The 19,835-nt window shown below is 40.7% G+C and overlaps 1 protein-coding gene across 3 annotated transcripts in view; it reads right to left on the bottom strand.

The window, feature by feature from the left end:
• COL15A1 (collagen type XV alpha 1 chain) overlaps positions 1-19,835 on the bottom strand; it is a 155,366-nt gene that overhangs the window by 54,217 nt on the left and 81,314 nt on the right. For all 3 annotated transcript variants that reach the window (XM_075052255.1, XM_075052254.1, XM_075052256.1), the window contains exons 13-18: positions 18,248-18,373; positions 10,963-11,025; positions 8,333-8,368; positions 7,649-7,801; positions 3,068-3,136; positions 79-123 (exon numbers count right to left, since the gene is read on the bottom strand). In XM_075052255.1, the coding sequence (XP_074908356.1) occupies positions 79-123; positions 3,068-3,136; positions 7,649-7,801; positions 8,333-8,368; positions 10,963-11,025; positions 18,248-18,373 (492 nt within the window). The remainder of the gene's footprint in view (positions 1-78; positions 124-3,067; positions 3,137-7,648; positions 7,802-8,332; positions 8,369-10,962; positions 11,026-18,247; positions 18,374-19,835) is intronic.

Genomic DNA, 19,835 nt, shown 5'->3' with positions numbered 1-19,835 from the left:
GCTGGGAATATAGAAATAAAAAAGATATGCCAAAGCAAAATAGGTTAGCTTTCAAGTGTTCCTTGTCACATAGGGTACCTTTGGTCCTAACGGCCCACGCTGTCCATGTCTTCCTGCAGAACCCTATAAAATTACACTGAATTTACTGGTAAATCCACACAGCACTTCATAATAAATTTTCTCTGGAAAAAAACTGATTCATAACCACAACTGTTACAAAAACAATGTTGGAGACCGGTAGCATCAACACAGAGTAATAAAATGTAAGCATTGTTTTAGATTTGTTGTTCTATTAAATACTACCTTGCTCTGTATTATCATGCAAAGATCTAAAGATTTTTCTTCTTACAAAGACAACTTTATCTTGTCACTGCATACTATACACATTTTTAGAAAATATTAGAAATAAAATTGTCCAAGTGCATTTGCTGCAAAGGATTGCTTTCAATTGCTTACAATTTTTTGAATTTGCCTCCTTGGCTAAAATTAAGATATGTTACCAGGTCAGAGGCAACATGGCATTGTCTTGCTAGGTTTAAAAGTAGCCTGAGACAAACATATGGGGACGCAAATTCCTCTCTTGTCTTTATACGGTGACATCAGTTGTAAAGTACAATTATAACCCTTTGATGGCAAAATGAACAACAGTTCATTATTGATCATTTTAGAAAGCTAAATGGAAAAAAAAATTCAACAAAGTGATTGTCTTCCATCTGGAATATGAGGACAAGACACTAATAAACCAAACACCAACAAAACTTCACACTGATCTGTGGAAGAAAGAGAATAGAAACCCTGGAAATGATAGCTGAGCCTACAGACAAAATAAATTTGATACTTCTCCTTCAAAACATAACCACTACTTTCTCATAAAAGATTAATAAAAAATTTCAACAGATACAAATATAGTGCAGATAAATGTAATTTATTTCCTAGCAGCTGCTTTGAGTTACAGCCCTCTTAGAAGCATATACTCTGTTTTCACTTAAACACAATCAGGAACCTCTGGAGTTGTCATACGGTGTAAGTAAGTAAGTGGCTCACAATGCTTTCATGCAGTACCAGTAAGGATGGTTTTTCATGGTTACAGGAAAGTTCCTATGTGCCTTCTTTACTGACTCAAACTTTGTGGAGTGACTAAATAGTAACAGGAAAACAAAATTCCAGGATTTTGTTCAGCTGTAATAAGACATTTTTTCAGTATTTATAGCTGAGTGACTTGGAAACAATGCCTGTTATAAAACCAAACCTGAGAGTAAGGCTGTCATTTAGGCAGGTCAGAATGGGCAATTTTGGCACTGGTTTTGGACATCTCATTTTGGACACTAGCTGGTTTCAGCTAATGAATTCTATTCTTATTTTTGTAACTGTTTTTTTTTGTGCCACTTCTTTAGCATCTGGGAAAAGATATAAGAGGGGGCAAAGGACTCCAACATATTAAACTGAGTCAGCTATAACTTCAGTGACTCACGGTTACTAGTACTTTAAACCAGCACAGTGAAGAGCTGCTCAAACTTGCTCCTGTCTCCAGCGTTCAGTTCATTTCCAATGATTCATGGAATCATAGAAACAGGGTTGTACAGGGCCTCTGGAGGCCATCGAATCCAGTCCCCCCCTTGAAGCAGAACCATCGCCAGCTCTGGATCAGGTCAGTCACGTCAATGTCCAGCAAAGTCTTGAAAACTCCCAAGAACGCACCTTCCACAACCTCCCTGGGCAAATTGCCCCAGTTCTGCACCAACCTCCCAGCGAGCAGGTTTCTCCTAAGGTTTAGCCTGAACATCTCAAGTTGCAAATTGTGAACACTGTCCCTTGTTGCACCACCTGGCACTATGAGTAACAGTTTGGCTTCATCATATTTGCAATTGCCCCTCAAAGACTTGTAAGCAGCTATTAGATCATGCCTTTGTCTCCTTTTTGCCAGACTAAACCATTTGAGCTCCTTCGGCCTCTCCTCACCGGTCATGTACTCAAGTCCCCATGCCATCTGTACTGCTGTCTGCTGGACTGTCTCTGCCTTCTCCACATCCTTCTTGAAGTGGGGTGAAAAAAAATATGGATGCAGTATTTCAATGCATCCTCACTAACCCTGACTAAAGGGCTATAAAGGTAACAACTCTGTATCTGTTGGCAATGCTCTTCCTGATGTATTCCAGCACAGGGCTTGCCTTATTTGCAGTGATGGTGCACTGTTGCCTAGTATTCAATCTGGCATCTACCATAACCCAAGATCACCATCAGCAGCACTTTCTCCAAACTTGGGCAAAAAGACTTATTCTTTCACAGCTATGCTTTGGAAGTTTGAATATTTCTTTCAGAGTGTGCACAGGGGCAGGACTTCTGAGGATCAAATTAGAAGAGTGCAGGCAGCTCTGGGAGGAGGAATGCTGGGTAATTGCCTGCTTTGGGGAAGGCACCATAGGCTGCAGTTTTGATGTTATTGCTGAGAATGAAGATAAATCCAAATGATCTGGTAAGTGGTGATCATTGTATTCCCTTTTCCCTACTTGGTGTTTTAAAGCAGCCCACACTAGCAAAAATCTCCTGAGACAAGGTGATGGAGGAAAAAACATCCCTTCCTCCAGGACATTGCTTCCACACTACTGCGAACATTTTTTTAGTTTAAGTGGTATTTCAGATTATGCACATTTGATCGTCAAACTATAACATTTCAGTTTTATCAGTGTATGTAATTCATCTTCATATGCAAGAACAGCATCTACTAGGGTAAAACAAGAAATAGAGGGCTAGATAATGCAAACCACTCTATTTCATCCTTTAATCTGTCAAAAATATACCAGAGCAGAATCTGAAAGTCATCAGCTAACCAGGTATCAGAGAAATACCATTCAGATTCTTCGGAGAACACGGTTATTGTAATGTCATTCTAGAGCAACTGAATCCAGTGCAGTGCAGTGACTCCAAATCTATAGCTGACTGGGGCTACACACTTCCAAAAAGCAGAGAGGAAGACACTTCTGTTTTTGAAAAAAAACCAAACCCAAACCAAACCAAAACGCAAACCCAACAGCAAACAACACTCCCCTCCCCCAAAACATCCACTTACCTTTGGCCCTCTTGATCCTGGAATTCTGGATTCACTTAACAGGCCAATGCTACCTGATCCTTCCATATCCTAATGGAAGAGAAAAAATGCTACAGGATTTAAGAATTTATCTTTTTTTTTTTTTTTTTTCAACTGCTCTGTTTTCTGGAGTCCTGTAAAAAACTGGAAAGCTACTGAACACAAATATTTTTATCTTCTCTCATTAACCTTTTTTTGACCAATGCATGATGTTCTGGAGACAGGCTCCACTCAAATGCAACAAGGACAAGTTGATCTTCCTTACAGAAACTCTGGTCTTTACAGTCTTGCCAGTTTGACACCATTTCTCCAGCACTTCAGGTTGGACACTATCAGGCAGAAGTGAGATAGCATCACAATTTTAAGTATGTGCTATGTTTAAGCATGCTGGAGCAGTATTTTTTTCTTTAGCATTTACCTGCCACCTGGCTACTGAAATACTGTAATGACTAGGAAGGCATTACGTAATTGATTTAAGGCAGGGAGAACTTGCAGGCAGTTTGTTAAGAGCAGCAATCATAATTAAAAAAATAAAGGTCCTTCCTAATTCTCACAGTTGAATGCTGAACTCTTGCCTAAAATACAGCTTACTGAAATGAAATTGAGCAGAAAAAAAAAAGTTCTATCAATCACAAAATTGTAGAATTAATTATGTTGGGAGGGGTGTCAGAGGTGACCTAGTCCAACCTCCTGTTGAAAGCAGTGTCAACACTGAAATCAAATCAGGTTGCTCAGGGCTTTGTCCCCTCAGGTCTTGGAATCCTCTAGAGACGGATGTTCTGCAGCCTCTCCAAGCACCTGTCCCAACGCTTGGCTGTCATCAAGGTGAAAAATATTTCACTCATATCAAGTCAGAACCTTCCCTTTCAATTTATGATTGTTGTTGCTCATCACGCTGTGCACCACTGTAAGTATCCTGGCTGTGTGTCTTCTCAATAACCTCCTTTTAGGTATCAGAAGGCTGCTAAAACACTTACGCTTTCTCCAGACTAAGCAAGCCCAGTTCCTCGAGTCTTTCCTCCCAGGTCATGGGCTCCAGCCCACTGACCACTGCTGTGGCACTCTGCTGACTTCAGAAAGATCTCTGTGAAGTGGAAGACCTCGAGAGCAGCATCCCTATTTCCTGAGGAGATTTTCTAGGGGTTCAAAAGGAGACTACACAGAGAGCAGCAACCTCCCTCCAGCTCTCGTTGTTCTGACAGCGACATTCCAAATCCATGGCAGAACCAGGAGCTGCCGGTTCCAAAGCAGCCGAAGAAATAAAATTGCAGGCAGCCACAATTATCTGTTTTACCACCAGCACCATTCCAGCTATATGTTCCTATCCCTTGCCTTGTGCCTAATCTAGAACTTGTCAGATTGTGCTTCAAACCATCTGAATGAATCATGCCAGCAGGAAACTGCTCACTTGCTTTTAGCTGCAGTTTTAAATGCAGCTGTGCTGGGTTGTTTCCTTTTTCTGAAAAAGGAAAATCTTGATCTTTCTTCACTCCACTTCCCTGCTCACAGCCATACAGCCTTCATTTTCAACATCAGTGCCATGTGTTGAATCCTCTCACTTTCCTGTGAGCCACTTTAAATCACTAAAATGGCAGAAAATACATTACTTTTTTGGGGGTAGGATGGTTCTCTAAAATGTGAGTAAATCAAATTGGCTTGTGGAAGGATTGGTGGAACACTGGATGTTAGTGCATGTGAAGGGCACTCATGTGCCGGGAATGGCTGCAGATGGGAGGAGAAGCAGGAGCAAAGCAGAATCTCCACCTCCTAGTGACAACAAGCCCTTGTATCAGCTTATCATGTTTAGAGGACTCATACTCCTTGCCCACTTAGCTTTCTGCCAGTTGGGGACTTGAAATGGCTCAGATTACCATAGGTCTGATGCACCCTGGAGATGGTGTAAGGGAAAGGGTGGAAGACCTATTAGATCAGGTTAAGCTACTATGGAATGACAGCCTAATGCCGAAGTTATGGAAAACATCAATTGATCTGACTCCAGTCAAAAAGAGAGATCTTGTTCTTTTGCCCTTTTCCATCAACTCCATGAGAGCAAGAACAAGAGAAGCAGAAGGAGTGCACAGCTGGAACTGGGTCCTGCCTTTCGGGGACCAAGGTGGGAGACATTGAGTCACCAGGTTGGCTCAAGTCCTTTCGTGTAACTTCACCTGAGACTGAATGTTATTCAGACTTTCATTTTGCTCCTCCATCAGCTATAAGTGTATCAAATACAAACAGAAAATCTGCTGATATTCTGTTTGGCCTGTTTAACCAGCTGCTACTTAGGGTAGACCACAAGCTGTGTTTCTGAGTCCCTCTTTCCCTTGCCTCCACTGTGCCAATTATTTTTCCCTTTAAGAGAGTGCTTGATGCCTGCTTTATATAACACACCATCGCTTTTGACATCTGCATGTTTTTAATGGGTTTACCAGGTACCTTCTGCAGCTCAAACTGTTCTTTTGGCAAGCATAAGTGCCAGCAAACCCCATGCCATTTGGTTTTTGCACATAGCTGACAACAGATGCTAACGAGTGCTAGCAGGAATGTTTTGCAGAAACAGCCTTACAGCGATAAACAGACTGCCAACCAAAAGGTAGTGTTGCCCTAACGAACTGGCAGACCATGGTGCTGCCTTAACAGATGGCAGGGGTGGGCATCCAAAAGATCAGCTAGAACTAGGAAGCCTGTTAACAGTAGTATTCCTCTCAGGGAAACGAGAATCATGCCAATTCTGTTTGGACTAGATGAAGTTCAAGATGAAGCCAGTCAAGATATTGTTGCTGCAGTTAGACCTGGGATCCTTCTGTGTTTGTGTCCATAAAAGAGGGGACTTCTAGGTTTCACTCTCTCCTGCTCATCTACTAACTTTGCTCCTCTGAGACTAATTAGGTATCAGAAGTGGCAGAGTTTGGTCCTAAGTACCTACCTGCAGAAGAACCCTTTGGTGGGACAATGAGGCAAAGTTGGCTTCTACTCAAATAGTGTGAATGGGTGGGGAAGAGTGGAGAATCTCTTAACGCTGGATCCCCAAGGGTTGCAGAAGATGGCTCTAAGTCAGAGAAGCCATCGTCCTGGGCCAAAACTTGGACCAGGCCTAGGATGAAGATGTGGCTTACCAGTAGTCCCTATCTCATTCTGAGACAAGTACGTATTTATTCAGGGGAGACTCTGTACCAGCCTTTATAGTGCCTATGTTAATGCGATGGAGTGTTTGTATGCTTAGACTTTATGCTGTTCCTTGCTAACAACTGCAGGGCCAGCAATTAAGAACTTGTGAACTGCTGGAGAGATTTTTTTGTCGCACTGAAATCCGCTGACATCAGTGACATTATTAACCAGTATTTTATATAGTACAGTATTATTTAGTCAGACATCAGAAATCAGAATGTGACTTTAAACAAGCATTAGTAGTCACCTCTGTACTTGGAGTACTCAAAGTGCCTCTAAAGAAAAGAGAAATACTAAAGGGGTAATGTAGATACTAGGAGAAATATGTGTAAGTAAACCGGTATCTTTTAAACACCAGCAGTTGACTGCAGCAGTTCTACAGATGGCCAGTAGTTTTGGTCAAACATTGCTTACTTCTTTGATGAAACTGCCCTCAGTTCCTATGCAAATTTGTATTATATTCCAAGACATAAAAAAAGACAACTCTGGAAAGACTTTCCTGAGCCAAACAGCTGAATTAGAAATGAAAAATGCATGGAAAAAGAAAAAAAGGGAAGACTCATATGTGAATATTGATGTAGGCAATTTGTCAACCTCTCTTCACAAAGATGTTAATGCAGCAGCTCTAATTCTTGAACCTGAGTGTGCTCCCTTTGCCTTTCTCTACTGGAAAGCCACTTTCTGCTCCAAAAAGATCATCTAAACAAGCAGTTCTCAAATGACATGTTAAACTCAGCTTGAGCTGGCCACATCTTATATTTTAAAGTGATGAAGGTATTATTTTCAGAAGCAGAAAGAGTAGCATCTGCAATTTAAAAACTTTTTTTTATAGAACATTTTTCTTCTGAGTAGAAGAGACCATGAGGTCAGAAATGTCCAACATCTGTCTCTCTATTTACACATTACATAAGTGACATGCCTAAACTAAACTTGTGGCCTGAAGAATGACAGCATGGGAAAAGTCATAGCTTAAGGGGGACCTGCAGTTCGAGTTTAATGAATACTGTCAGCAATCTGTGTATATTTTGATTATTGCTCTAAATTATTTACATGAAAAAAAGTGCTAAATAAATTTTCCCTTGTAGTACAGTATTTGAGTATTTTATATTAGCAATGATATAAGCATCAAACCCAGCATCTGAACACTGTTACTACTGAATAGTTTCATCAAAATTGCCCAAAGAAATGCATTCCTTACCTGGCCTAAGCATGGCCAATTAGATGGTGAAATGTAGAAAGAATTTTGGCTACTCCTAGGCAAATTTCAGTCTAGATCAAATGGCTCTATCTGTCATCAATTCAGCCTTAAATAGCTGCGAAATACACAGGTGATTACCCTGTCCCTCCTCTAAAGGAAGTAGAACCATAGCTACAGCAAACCCCATAATAGCAAAATACCTCAAATCCCAAACTGTAGCTCAGTCCTGGGGGTCCAGGAGGTCCAGGGGGCCCAGGGGGCCCAGGAGGTCCTGGTGGTCCGGGTTTCCCAGGAGACCCAACAGCACCAGCTTCTCCTTTGGGGCCTATTGACCCAGTGATTCCAGTATCACCCTAAAATAAAAGGTCAGTCTATTGGTATACTGAACATGCAGAAGTAGATGCAAGTAAGTACAATCACAGACTCACAGAATGGTTTGGGTTGGAAGGGACCTTCAAGATCATCCAGTTCCAACCCCCCTGCCATGGGCAGGGACACCTTCCACCAGACCAGGTTGCTCCAAGCCCCATCCAACCTGGCCTTGGACACTGCCAGGGATGGGGCATCCCCCTAATCATCTTCGTGACCCTCCTCTGGACCCGCTCGAGCAGGTCCACGTCTTTCCTATGCTGGGGGCCCCAGAGCTAAAGGCAGTACTGCAGGTGGGGTCTCACAAAAGTCGAGTACAGGGAAGGATCACCTCCCTTGACCTCCTGGCCACACTTCTTAGAGAAGTACTTTGGCCAGCTGAGAAGCCTAACTTCATTAGGTTTCACAATAATAATCTTTTAGACTTCTCAGCCCTTTTCAGTAACGTGCTGTATACTGATATTGTATATCACAACAGAGTGATACTGTTATCGTATAAAGACCCTTTTTTTTACCTTCGGACCAGTGGAACCAGGAAGACCTTGATCACCCTGTAACAGAAAACCGATCCTAATTACTTACAGTAAAAGCATTAGACAGGCCACAAAAACACATTTATGATATTTTTGCTTAATTAAAATACCCACAGATTTCTGTGTTGCTTAATTTGATGTCATAGTGTCCTGTACATGAAACATCAGATCTCTTAGTTAAAAAGAAAACAATCTGTAATTCAGGAGTTATAATAACAAATGAATACTTCTGGTCTGGTATGCAGACAGGATGCAATCTTGTATTTCAATTATTGCCACAGATTTTAAAGGTCTGGAGCACTCAGAATTAAGCATTGCAGGTCACATCCTCATGCTTCTGAACTTGAATGTCAAAACTCTCATGGGATGTAACAGAAGCAGAAACTGATCCCACACAAGTTGTCTAGGGCACTCTTCCAAAGGACATGATGACTACTATGATTTTAAGGCTCATCTGCAGCAATCGAGATATTTGATTTGCTTTTATATACTTAGACACTGTTTTTTCCACTTCTAGTTCATGGAATAGACAGAAAGTCATGGCATGCAAATACTTCTTTTCCAAATTGCACTGAATCTAGTGGAATTAGTCGTTGTATTAGCAACCTCCTGTCCTTACTCATTCAACAGAAATATTGCTTGAGTAAAGTCTGAAAAAAATGAGTAAGCATCAGGTGTAAAATGATAACAATGTTTTCGTCCAAAAGTAATGGCAAAAAGCCACATAAAATTTCACTCCAAGGAACAAACTTACTTTACTTTCAGTGCATCCTGCAGTTTCTCCCTGTAATCTTCCCTGAATTAATTGGGAATAATGATGAAAAATAGATATTGCAATATAGACTAAATCAAGGTTTTCAGACAAAAATGAATAGTAGAAATGGAAAAATACTATTATCCCAAGGTGCTGGGGATTGTATTGAGCAGGTGCAAATATATAGTGCTTCATTTCTAATTAAACTTTTATCAATATACACAATGCAGAAAACAGGCTCAGTGAGGCAAAACATTTGAGGTTTTGTCCTTTTCTTTGAGGATTATGCCCTTTTTGAGATTTTAATTTTTTATTCCAATTACTTCCCTTCCCACATCAGTCTCTTCCTATAATATGTGATTCAGGTTCAGTTTACTTCAGCTAGACTTCTTTCTATTCTTAGACTCCTTTATGTAAAACATGTACCACTGATTACAATGAACAGAAGTTTTGGATGCCTGCTTTGTAACATACATACTGCATTTTCTGGATAGCTGCTAGTTCCCATGTGTGCTGCAGTTTTACCACCCTCAGGCTTTTGAAATCACAACTCAGATCCTTCAGTCTCCAGAGGATATTTATAAAAAAATCTTGTGGTTTAAAAAATAAATGAATAATTATCAATATTCTGGCCATTTAGGACTTGCCTTTTCATTTCCCTTACAGTATGCGAGCTTTCAATATACACTTGGGAATCTACTTCCAAGTTCTTGTGCATGAAGTGTGGCACAGAAGCTCACTGGAGGATGAAATTCTCCTGTAGTCTTTGTGTCTGTCTTCTCCACATCCTTCTTGAAGTGAGGTGCAAAAAAACGGATTCAGTATTTCAAATGCGGACGCCCTAGCTTTCATTAAAGGGTTATAATTATATCTTTCTATCTGTTGGCCATGCCTTTGTCTCCTTTTTGCCAGATTAAATGGTTTGGCCCCCTTCAGCCTCTCCTCATCAGTCATGTACTCAAGGCCCCTGGCCATCTCCATAGCCCTCTGCTGCTCCGTCTCTGTCTTCTCCACATCCTTCTTGAAGTGGGGTGCAAAAAGAAATGGATGCAGTAATTCAGGGAAACTTAAAAAGAGTGGCAATTTTGCAATATGCAGTTTTTCATTCTATGGCAACACAAGAAAATCTATCTGCTGGATGTTACGATCCCTTGCTTTCATTTACGTATTCCCCACTCCTCACTTTTTGCTGGCCATAACGCTCATCTGATCATGCATGAAGCCAACCAGAGCAGCAAGTCAACAGAAAACTACGTAACCCTTTGCTGCCAGGTTAGAATGCTGAAATGTCTCATCAAGGGGTGAGAGAAGGCAGGAACTGCCACTAATGTGGGGGTGGGACATCGTCGCTGGGGCAGCAGCAGTGCACTAGTCGGCAATTAAGAGAATTACTGGCTGCTGCAGAAGTGTACAACACTCGATGTGTCAGTGGTCCATGGAATCCAAACTTCAGTAATCCCAGTTGCCCTGATATACCCACACATCAGAGGGTGCGTTCTGCAGGGAATATGCTGTCACACTAGTCTGGACTCGCTGGAGTTCTTTCTTTCCCCCTACAAACTCACCTGCGTAAGTCCAGTCATGACTGGCTTTTTACTGGCACATCACAACAGAGTAGCTCATGTTGCATTTTGAATATTGCATGCTGCAGAAAATGAGACTGTACCCAATAGGGAATTCTGGATTTCTGAATATGCCTTTTGAGATGTGTTTTAATAAGCCATTAGCAGCTGGATTCAATTAAAATAATTAAAGCTAGCCAACACTGTGTTGCAGGAACAACTATTTATGGTTTTTACAGCCTAGAATTGACAAAGATTTTCCACTGAAGTAGGAGCAAGACAGAAATTTAACTTACCTTCTCTCCCTTCTGTCCTGGTGGGCCAACCATGCCATCAAGACCAGGAGGACCTTGAGGACCCTGTAGATGACAGAAAATCTAAAGCAGGTGCCACGTGAGAGCCCTCGTCCTAGCACATGCCTGTAAGTATTTTGGACCAATTGATGATACAGCATTACGAAAGACTAATGTGTAGCACCAGGTAGCACCAAACACCATTAAGTTCTAAGATTTGTATTTGTCTTCTGAGAGTTTGGCTTTGTATCAAAACAATATTTAAATATATTTTAATAGAAAATGGTCTCAAACATTGCAAAATAATAAAAAAAATATAAACCGACAGAATGTAAATATAATGTTAGCATGCAAGATGATGGTGCTATCCAAGCAGGTTTTAACAACGCTACTACAGATGCGACGGGGTTGAAATCCACATGCACTCCAGCTGTCCACACTTTTGGCAACCTCAGTGCCAGACAAGAGCTAGCTGAGAAAATGCTGGTATTGACAAAGTCAGAAAGTGGCCCAGGTTTTCTCTGTGATGCCTCACTTTAATTTTGCCTTGAAAAATATATATTTAGTTCTCCACCCAATTTCCTGCGTTGTATCCATGACTTAGCATGCGTTTGAGTGAGCAGCCAGGCTGGGAAAAACTGGCATTGTATGGTCAACCAGTCAGTCAGTGCAGGTATTGAAGTCCAGCCCACAGTAACTACACATGCAAGAAAGGGAACAGTTACATGCGTATTTGCATGCCCTATGTTTTTAAAATTGGGCTGTGAAAGCCTTTAATTAAATTTACAGGTGTGTATTCTGGCCTCTGAGAATCTTTTATCCATTTATTTATTCATCTATTTTGGGGAAGGATATAAATGGTTGCAGAAGGAGATAGAAAACATTCTTTTTCTCTGTTGTTTTCAGAATGGTCACAAAGGCCTCATTTTCTCTGCTCTCCTTAGTTTTTACCCTGTTTTTGCCCTTTGGATGCACTGTACGTGATAGAAAACTAATAGATTCTTTTTAATATTAAAAAGATCAGAAGTATTTTCAGCATGTTTCAAACATTTTCACATTGTATTTTGCCATGATGACATAGACAGAAGAGGATTAGAAGAGAGGTTGGGCTAACAATAACTGTTCTAAATTGCAGTCACTCTTTCCACTATACTGCTTAGCAATTTTAAGTTTCATTGCTCTGAAATTGCTTGTTTCCTTTACAGCTTTTGAATAGTCTCTCTTATGTAGCTAGCAAGCAACACCTGGAGATTTGCTATTCACTTCAGGGTGTATTCATGCATTTGTGAGCTACTTAAAAAAAAAAACAACATAGAAAATATCCTTATACAATGCCATCAGGCAATTTAATTTCATGCAGCATTTAGAAAATATGTATTTAATCAGATGAATATCACATCGTTATCAGATGCACCGTGGAGCAGTTAGAGAAGCGGTATTTCCTGTTACAAAAGGCAGCCTTTACCCAAACATTTCCAAGATGTTTCTCATGAGAAGAGATGTATCACAAACTTCTTGATTTAGCAAGGACTTAAGCCTGCACACAACTTCAAGTAATTGGCTAGTCTTCTGAAATTAGGAACTGAAGACTTTTAATTACACAACTATTTCAATGTGTTACTGAAGGAGGATTCCCATCCAAAAATTTCTGCTGTGAATAGATCTCACTTCACTTATCCAGAGTCTGCAAATGCGTGCAAATCTTTGGAGAGCAGGGCTACAGTTTCTTAGGTCATCTGAAAGTGTGGGAATGCATGGGTCTGTACTGCTCATAGCTGGAGTTTTCCTTCAGCAGCCTGCAGACTCGTCATGGTCTGATTCTTCTGAAAATGTACTTTAGTAGTCTGGTTAACATTTAACTTCTACTTCTTTAATTGATATGTTTCCCAGAAGTTATCCTGAAAGTGGACAACAATGATTTCTGTTGCATCAGAAAAATGACTGGCTACAAGTAGTTAATATTATAGCTTGTGGAATCCTAGGTTGCACAACAGTGAATACATTCATCTTTAAAATAGAAGATGAATCAATACATATTTCTCCATTTTCTTTGACTTCTTTTTACATTATTACTTTCAGAAAATTTTTAACAAAATGTCCTAGACCATTCTAATTACTTTATCTTCTACAGGTATAGAAACGGCCACAGTCATGATGTTGAAAGTACATTTTGAATAGAGAAGATGCTATTATAGAGGACCTTTTAATCTAACACTGCACTTTGTCAGATGCAGCAAATAAAGCATTAGGGTTACTGTCTACTTTACAAGCCTTGCCAATGGATTTTCTTAAAATTGCAGTCATAATCATCAATACAATTTGATCTGTTCTGGATTCAGGAAAAAAAAAAGTACTGTTGGGAGCATAACAGTTAGATGAAATCTGACCAGCATGCCAGCATTTCAGGCTTCTTTACTTTAGAGTGCTGTCCTGATTACAATCAGTAGATGTAGAGAATAATGGCCACAGCAAGGCCAGTATGATTTGTTGTATCAGTAGAAATGGGAAAAGAGAGGGAAACTGAGGCCAAAAGGATGTATTTATTTTAAGAGAATCACACTTCTGCATCTATTCGGTTAGTTCATGAAAACCTATCCCAACCCATCCTACTCTATTAAAGCTGTTATGGGGGAATTTTCCACCTTCCAAACTTCATGAACCATTCTTAGGCAGGCTAAAGACCATATGTATTTAAAGTTATTGTCTCTTAATTTCTTATTTTTCAGATATGCTCCAAGTTCGTTTTGGTTTTGTTTTGTATCTCAAGCATGAAAAGCAGTTGATATTAATTTTGATCACTATATCTTGTGTTGAAGCTGATTGGCTGAATGTGGTTACTATCTTTTTTTTTTTTACATCTTTTTACTTTTCTGTTATTCATCCTAGACTCTCTTTGTATTTTTTTAGAATCAAACTATAAAATAAATCCTCTTTTGTGGGAAAATATGCCTGGTCATAAAGCAGACTCTTCTGATAGTAAGCCTTAAGATGCTAAGCATCTCCTTTTTAGTGAAAAATTATTATAAATTTAAATATGCTAGCATTGGGGAGCAACATTGGTCTGCATTAGAGGACAGAAGACCTCCACTTATTCTCTGAGGATACTGTCATTCTGAAGATACTGTGGTTCTGAGAAACGTTGCCAAAGTAGGCATTTTCACGACAGCTCTCTGCGGGACTTTTTAGAACACTTGAAACTCTCCTATCTCCCAGAGGATGTGATTTTTTTGGTTTAAGCCAGTCATTCAGTGACTAGATATGACTAGAAATAGCTTACCTTCAAACAATTAAAATACAAATAAAAGTAAGTAATTAATTGAAAACAAGAAAGACTGGTCAGGCGCTGCATTTATGTAATAAAGCTGTGCCTTTTTCCAGGGCATATTCTAGAAGGACTTCTGTTCATGTTTAAAGTGGGACAAAAGGTACAATGAAGCCTATGCCTAAACTACTGCCATGCCATGGCCTTTAGCACTTGGTGTTCTCTTAGTCTGAAGTACTCACAGCACTTAGTGGGAAACATTTATGGCACATCTTAAAAAAAAACCACTTCAACAAGTTTGTTATCACTCTCTAACAATGTTGTAGTCTTGAAATATTATTGGAAGTCTAGCAATGTTGGATATTCTCCCCACAGTCAGGGCAGAATCTTCGCTTTTAACTAAAGTAACAAGTTTCTAGCCTTTTTGGTTACAAACGAACAAACCCACAAGCATGAAAACATGTTTGTCAGAGATATTAAATTTCATAATCCAAACAGCAAATAAAAAGGACTCAGTCTCATGAGACTGATCTCATGGATTCTCAGCCAAGCTTATGGTTTTAGGGAAAAAATAACTTGACAATAAAGAAATAAATGAAGTAAGCAAGCTCTGTCCTGGAGTCAAGTACTGTGATAAAGACAGTGACCTATCGAGTGCTGGTCTGGTCTGTGTTCATGGGCGAGCTTCTCATCTCCTTCTTCTTTCACTGCCAGGGAGGGAGGGTCTGGCATGTTGTAAAGGAGTTTGAAAACGACCGGCTGGGTGGTGGAAATTTTTCCCCCTTGCAATCAATGCATTAAACACCCAGGAAGGACCGCCAGGCCGTGTGTACGGCAGGATAAGCAGCGCATGGGGAAGGCGTGCTGGGAGTGCGGCCACTGTGCAGGACACCGGAGAGCTGCCCTCAGTCCACCTACAGCTCTTTTCAACTAAACCATGGGCTCTTCAGGCCTTAATTCCTTGATTAGAGTAATTAAGAATAGGAAAGAATGAAAAATGATTTCCTGCTATCATAGCCCTTGGGTTGTTAACAGCAAGTTTCCTAACATCTAGTGGGGCAAGTGTGCTCTCCATACATCCTTCTGTCCTGCTCTCTACATCCTCTAGACCAGACACTTCTTTCCTTCCCAGTCATCAGAATTTTCTTCCGAGGAAACCAAGGATGTGGGTGGAAATGCATTGCAGACAGCTGGGCCCTATCCCTTTACTCTATCGGGATATGACAAGGTCAGCAATCCAAAACACAGAAGTACACCCAGGCCCTACAGCTTAGACATGTTTAATGAGAGAGACACCACTGGAGCTCCAGGCGCATTTAAGGCTTTTCCTTGCGGGATATGTCAGGAGTGCATTAAATTAGCCTGGGCAGGTTGTCCCTCTTGCTGTAGCAGCATGAATTTCGGTGCAGGGCAGCCTCGTTGGTTTGGTGGCTGGCAGGCTCTGAGCTCCACGCTGCTGCATGAGGAACGTTGACTATTTCCATGCTATTTCCAGAGTCTACAAGAACCGGCCTATGCTACTGTATCTGCAGGACAAACATGTCCTGAGTGCACCTTGTGGCTGGATCAGAGGGTAACTCTGTAAATAGCACTGAGAAAAAACCATCGAGGATGCAGAACACAATCTTACCACAGTTACTGCACAAAACCATTGAAAAATCCATTGATAATTTCTAGAAAGCAAAGAATAACAGAACAAGGGACAATGTTTACAATGCACTAATTTAATAAATGTTTGATATTTATTTTCAAATTTAAGTCAGTGACACATTTTTAAGGATCGGGACTCCAACTGCTATTATGGTTGTCAAAGCTCCTTTGCGTACACAGATAGGCCTTTTCTGAAACATGTCAGTGAAAAGCCTGGATGAAAAATACTACTTTTTGAGCCTACTTTTGTGGGACCAGGTAATTTCACCTTAGTGAAACATCTCATTACCAGGCCAGAACCACTAACTGCCTTATCAATCACCCGTGAAATTGTAAAACAAAAGGACGTTTCAGTTCATAACCAAGCAAATACTCAAAACACAGCCAAAGCACGTGAGCGGAGCAAATGCTGAAACTGTGTGTAGCTCAGCAAAATAATAATCCATGTGCAGCTGCTACATCTTCTGCACTCTGTTTATCACAGCTTTAATTTAGTGAGGTTCATAGGGATACAAGTTATTCCAAGAAGGAACACTCAGAAACTTTGAAGTCCAAAAATTACCCTGATTTCTGACCTGTGATGAGTGAACACTCGTCTTGCAAGGGCCTAAAGCTTGGGTGAACAAAAATTTGCGATGCTTACACTTTCTTGTAGCCTGAGGGTATGAGACCCAGCTCCTGACAGAAAAGGCCTAGTTTTCAGGACAGGGCTCTCAAGTATTGGATGGAGGTACCTCCTTGCAGCTCTAAGTGAGATATCATATATAAAACTTGGGCTATTCTCAGCGTTTCCCTACTGGCTAATTCAGGGGACATACATCCTCAGCTCTTGGTTTTCATTGGCTTCCCATGCACGTGCTTCTTGGATCCCATTTTAAAGATTTTCAGGTGCTTAATTTCTCTCTGCACAAAGGATGCTGCCTTCCACCTCGGTGGCCAGACACTTAAAATTTACTGTACCCACCTTTTTAGGTTTTGTATTAACTCCTGATAAAAACCAGCACAGCTGAGATGCAGTGAGATCTCCTCTTTAACATGTCTCACCAATACACTTCCTTGATATATGCTACTTACACCTGGTCAGGTACAGCAATTGTGCCTGTCGGGGTTTAACCCCAGCCAGCAACTAAGCACCACGCAGCCGCTCGCTCACTTCCCCCCCACCCAGTGGGATGGGGGAGAGAATCGGAAGGAAAAAGGTAAAACTTGTGGGTTGAGATAAGAAAGGTCTAGCAGAACAGAAAGGAAGACACTAATAATGATAATAATAACAATAATAAAATGACAATACTAATAGAAGAATTGGAATATACAAAACAAGTGATGCACAATGCAATTGCTCACCACTCACCGACAGATGCCCAGTTAGTTCCTGAGCAGTGATCCCCACCCCCGGCCAACTCCCCCCAGTTTATATACTGGGCATGACATCCCACGGTATGGAATACCCCTTTGGCCAGTTTGGGTCAGCTGTCCTGGCTGTGTCCCCTCCCGACTCCTTGTGCCCCTCCAGCCTTCTTGCTGGCTGGGCAGGAGAAGCTGAAAATCCTTGACTTAGTGTAAGTACTGCTCAGCAACAACTAAAACATCAGTGTGTTATCAACATTCTTCTCATGCTAAACCGAAAACATAACACTATACCAGGTACTAGAAAGTAAATTAACTCTATCCCAGCCAAAACCATGACAGTGACCCACTTTGAAGGTAACATGAATGTGTAGATCAAATCTAGTCCTGAGAACAACTGCTACTGGCAGATAGTTGATGGGGAATAAGGGAGCCATATTAGTAAATACAGTTCCAGAAAGGATTCACAGAGCTGATTAGTGTTAAAAAAATGGTTTTCTTCACTGAAGAAACACTTCATTGAGGATTTATTAACAAATAGGTAACACTCAAACTTTTAGCAACCTTTTTTACAGTAGAACTGTATTTCACATGTCCACAGGAATAAGCGTTTCTGAATAAGCTGAAGAAAAAGAAGGAAGACAGGTCGTGAAAGAGGAAAATTCAATTTATGCTAAAACTTTTCTGCAGATTATGTAAGTTATTTAGCAAACTTCATTCTCCTGAAAGCACCACAGGAAAAATTAGCCTTAGCCTTATTCAGTGCTGTTAAAAGCATCCCTACTTTTTATTTATTCTGGTCCAGATTCACCAGTATCTGCCTGCCAAATGTACATCCTGCTGTGGATTAATGTGCTTTGGTTAACTAGACTTTTATTTTGTTTTTTCCTTGTAAAAAATGTGCATAAAATCCAAGCTCTTCAATTAAAAATATTCTGCAATATTATTAAGAATTATACAGACCGTAAGCCTTAGAACTTAGTGTTGTAAGACAGCAACATTAACGTTTGTGCACAAATGGATACTCACTTCAGGGCCTGGTTCACCAGAAGCTCCATCTTCCCCTGGTGACCCAGGAGGTCCTACACGTGCATCGGGTGCTGGCTTTCCTGGAAGACCAGGCAGTCCTGGAGGGCCTGGTGGCCCAGGAAGACCCTGGATAAATCAGCAGCATTGTTAGAAACGACCCTGGCCAGGTTCATTTGTATATACATGGAACAGGAAAAGCTCGCACAGACTGTTCAGGTTCATAAAACTCTCAGCTTGGGCTGCCATCCCCCATCTGCTTCGTTAAGAACCAATTTTAGTTTCACAGATACACTCCTTGTATAGGGTCACACTGACCTCCTCCATCCTTGCTCTCTAAATTGTGCCACCTCATGGCATGCAACAGCAAGCAGGAAGGTAAAAACCAAAAAAACCCTGTGTCAGCTCTCTGTAATCCAGTAAAGACCTTAGAGGTATTCCAATGATCGACCTAATGTCAAGAAACTTCACCAAAATGAAATCAAGGGATTACCAAACAGAGGGAAGTAGTTAGGGTTTTTCTCTGCTCATTTAAAAGTGTTTCTTCATGTTATTGCTGAAGAACTGAGATTCTGTACTCAGAGTCAAGACCTGACTGTCTTAGTGCTACAGCTTAGTGTTGTAAAAGTGGCCTCTGCTCCAAAGTTCTAGCCTGTCTGTGTTCACACAAGCAGATCTATTTAAATTGAATAAAACAAATTAAATATGTTACTTTAGAAAAAATAGTACATTTGCAAATATTCTCTCTCACATGCAAGTCCATCCTTGTTACTGATTGCATTAGCAGGCAAACATGGACAGTTTGAAATTTTGGGGCATGGCACTGTAAGGCAAGAACACTTTAATTCTGACTTAGGGTCAGCTACAGGCTTCTTTTAGGAAGACGGTCACCTTGGATTTTCAGTACAGTCAACAGAGCCTTCTACAGGGAGCCATTCCAAGCACTCACCCATCTCAAGAACTACACAGGGCATCTAAAGAGGCTAGTCTCCTAAATTAGGCAAGATAATTAACTTTCAGCACAGGCCAACTCCCTCCTGAAGAGCCTTGGGAATAAGGTATTCAGCACTTTGGGGGAAAGAAGAAACAGAGAAGAAGTCTTGAGGCAGAAATCAGCCTGAGAGAATGAAAAATATCACTAGTTGTGTTGCAAAACAGAGGCCTCAGTGCTATAGCATTCTGGAGTTCATAGGAGACAGGCATCCAGGGAGCTCATTCCTCAGAAAGCTGCAGTATTATTCATGAAATGGCTTCTAATCAAAGGGTGGAAATGCTCCATCCCACAGACTGCATAGAAGATTATCTCTCACTCCATCTAGATGGATCAGTAAAAGCCTTCTCATTTATGTCTCTTCATCTTCAGCCACTTGGCTTCTCATTTTCCTAATATTTGACCTTAACTGTAATATATCCCCTGATTCATTATATATCTGACTGGTTCAGTGGATGGAAACCCACATTGTTTGCAACTGCAATACCTATTTTATAGATTGCTACTTTGATTTTCAACAGGAACATGGTAAAAGTAGATCTGGCTGACTGTCTAGAGATAATGGGTGAAGAAGCGGCTCAAGAACAAAACAAAACATAC

This window comes from Buteo buteo, chromosome 20 (genome assembly GCF_964188355.1).
Source record: "Buteo buteo chromosome 20, bButBut1.hap1.1, whole genome shotgun sequence".
Taxonomy (NCBI): Eukaryota; Metazoa; Chordata; class Aves; order Accipitriformes; family Accipitridae; genus Buteo; species Buteo buteo.
This window is presented reverse-complemented; position numbering and strand designations above follow the sequence as displayed.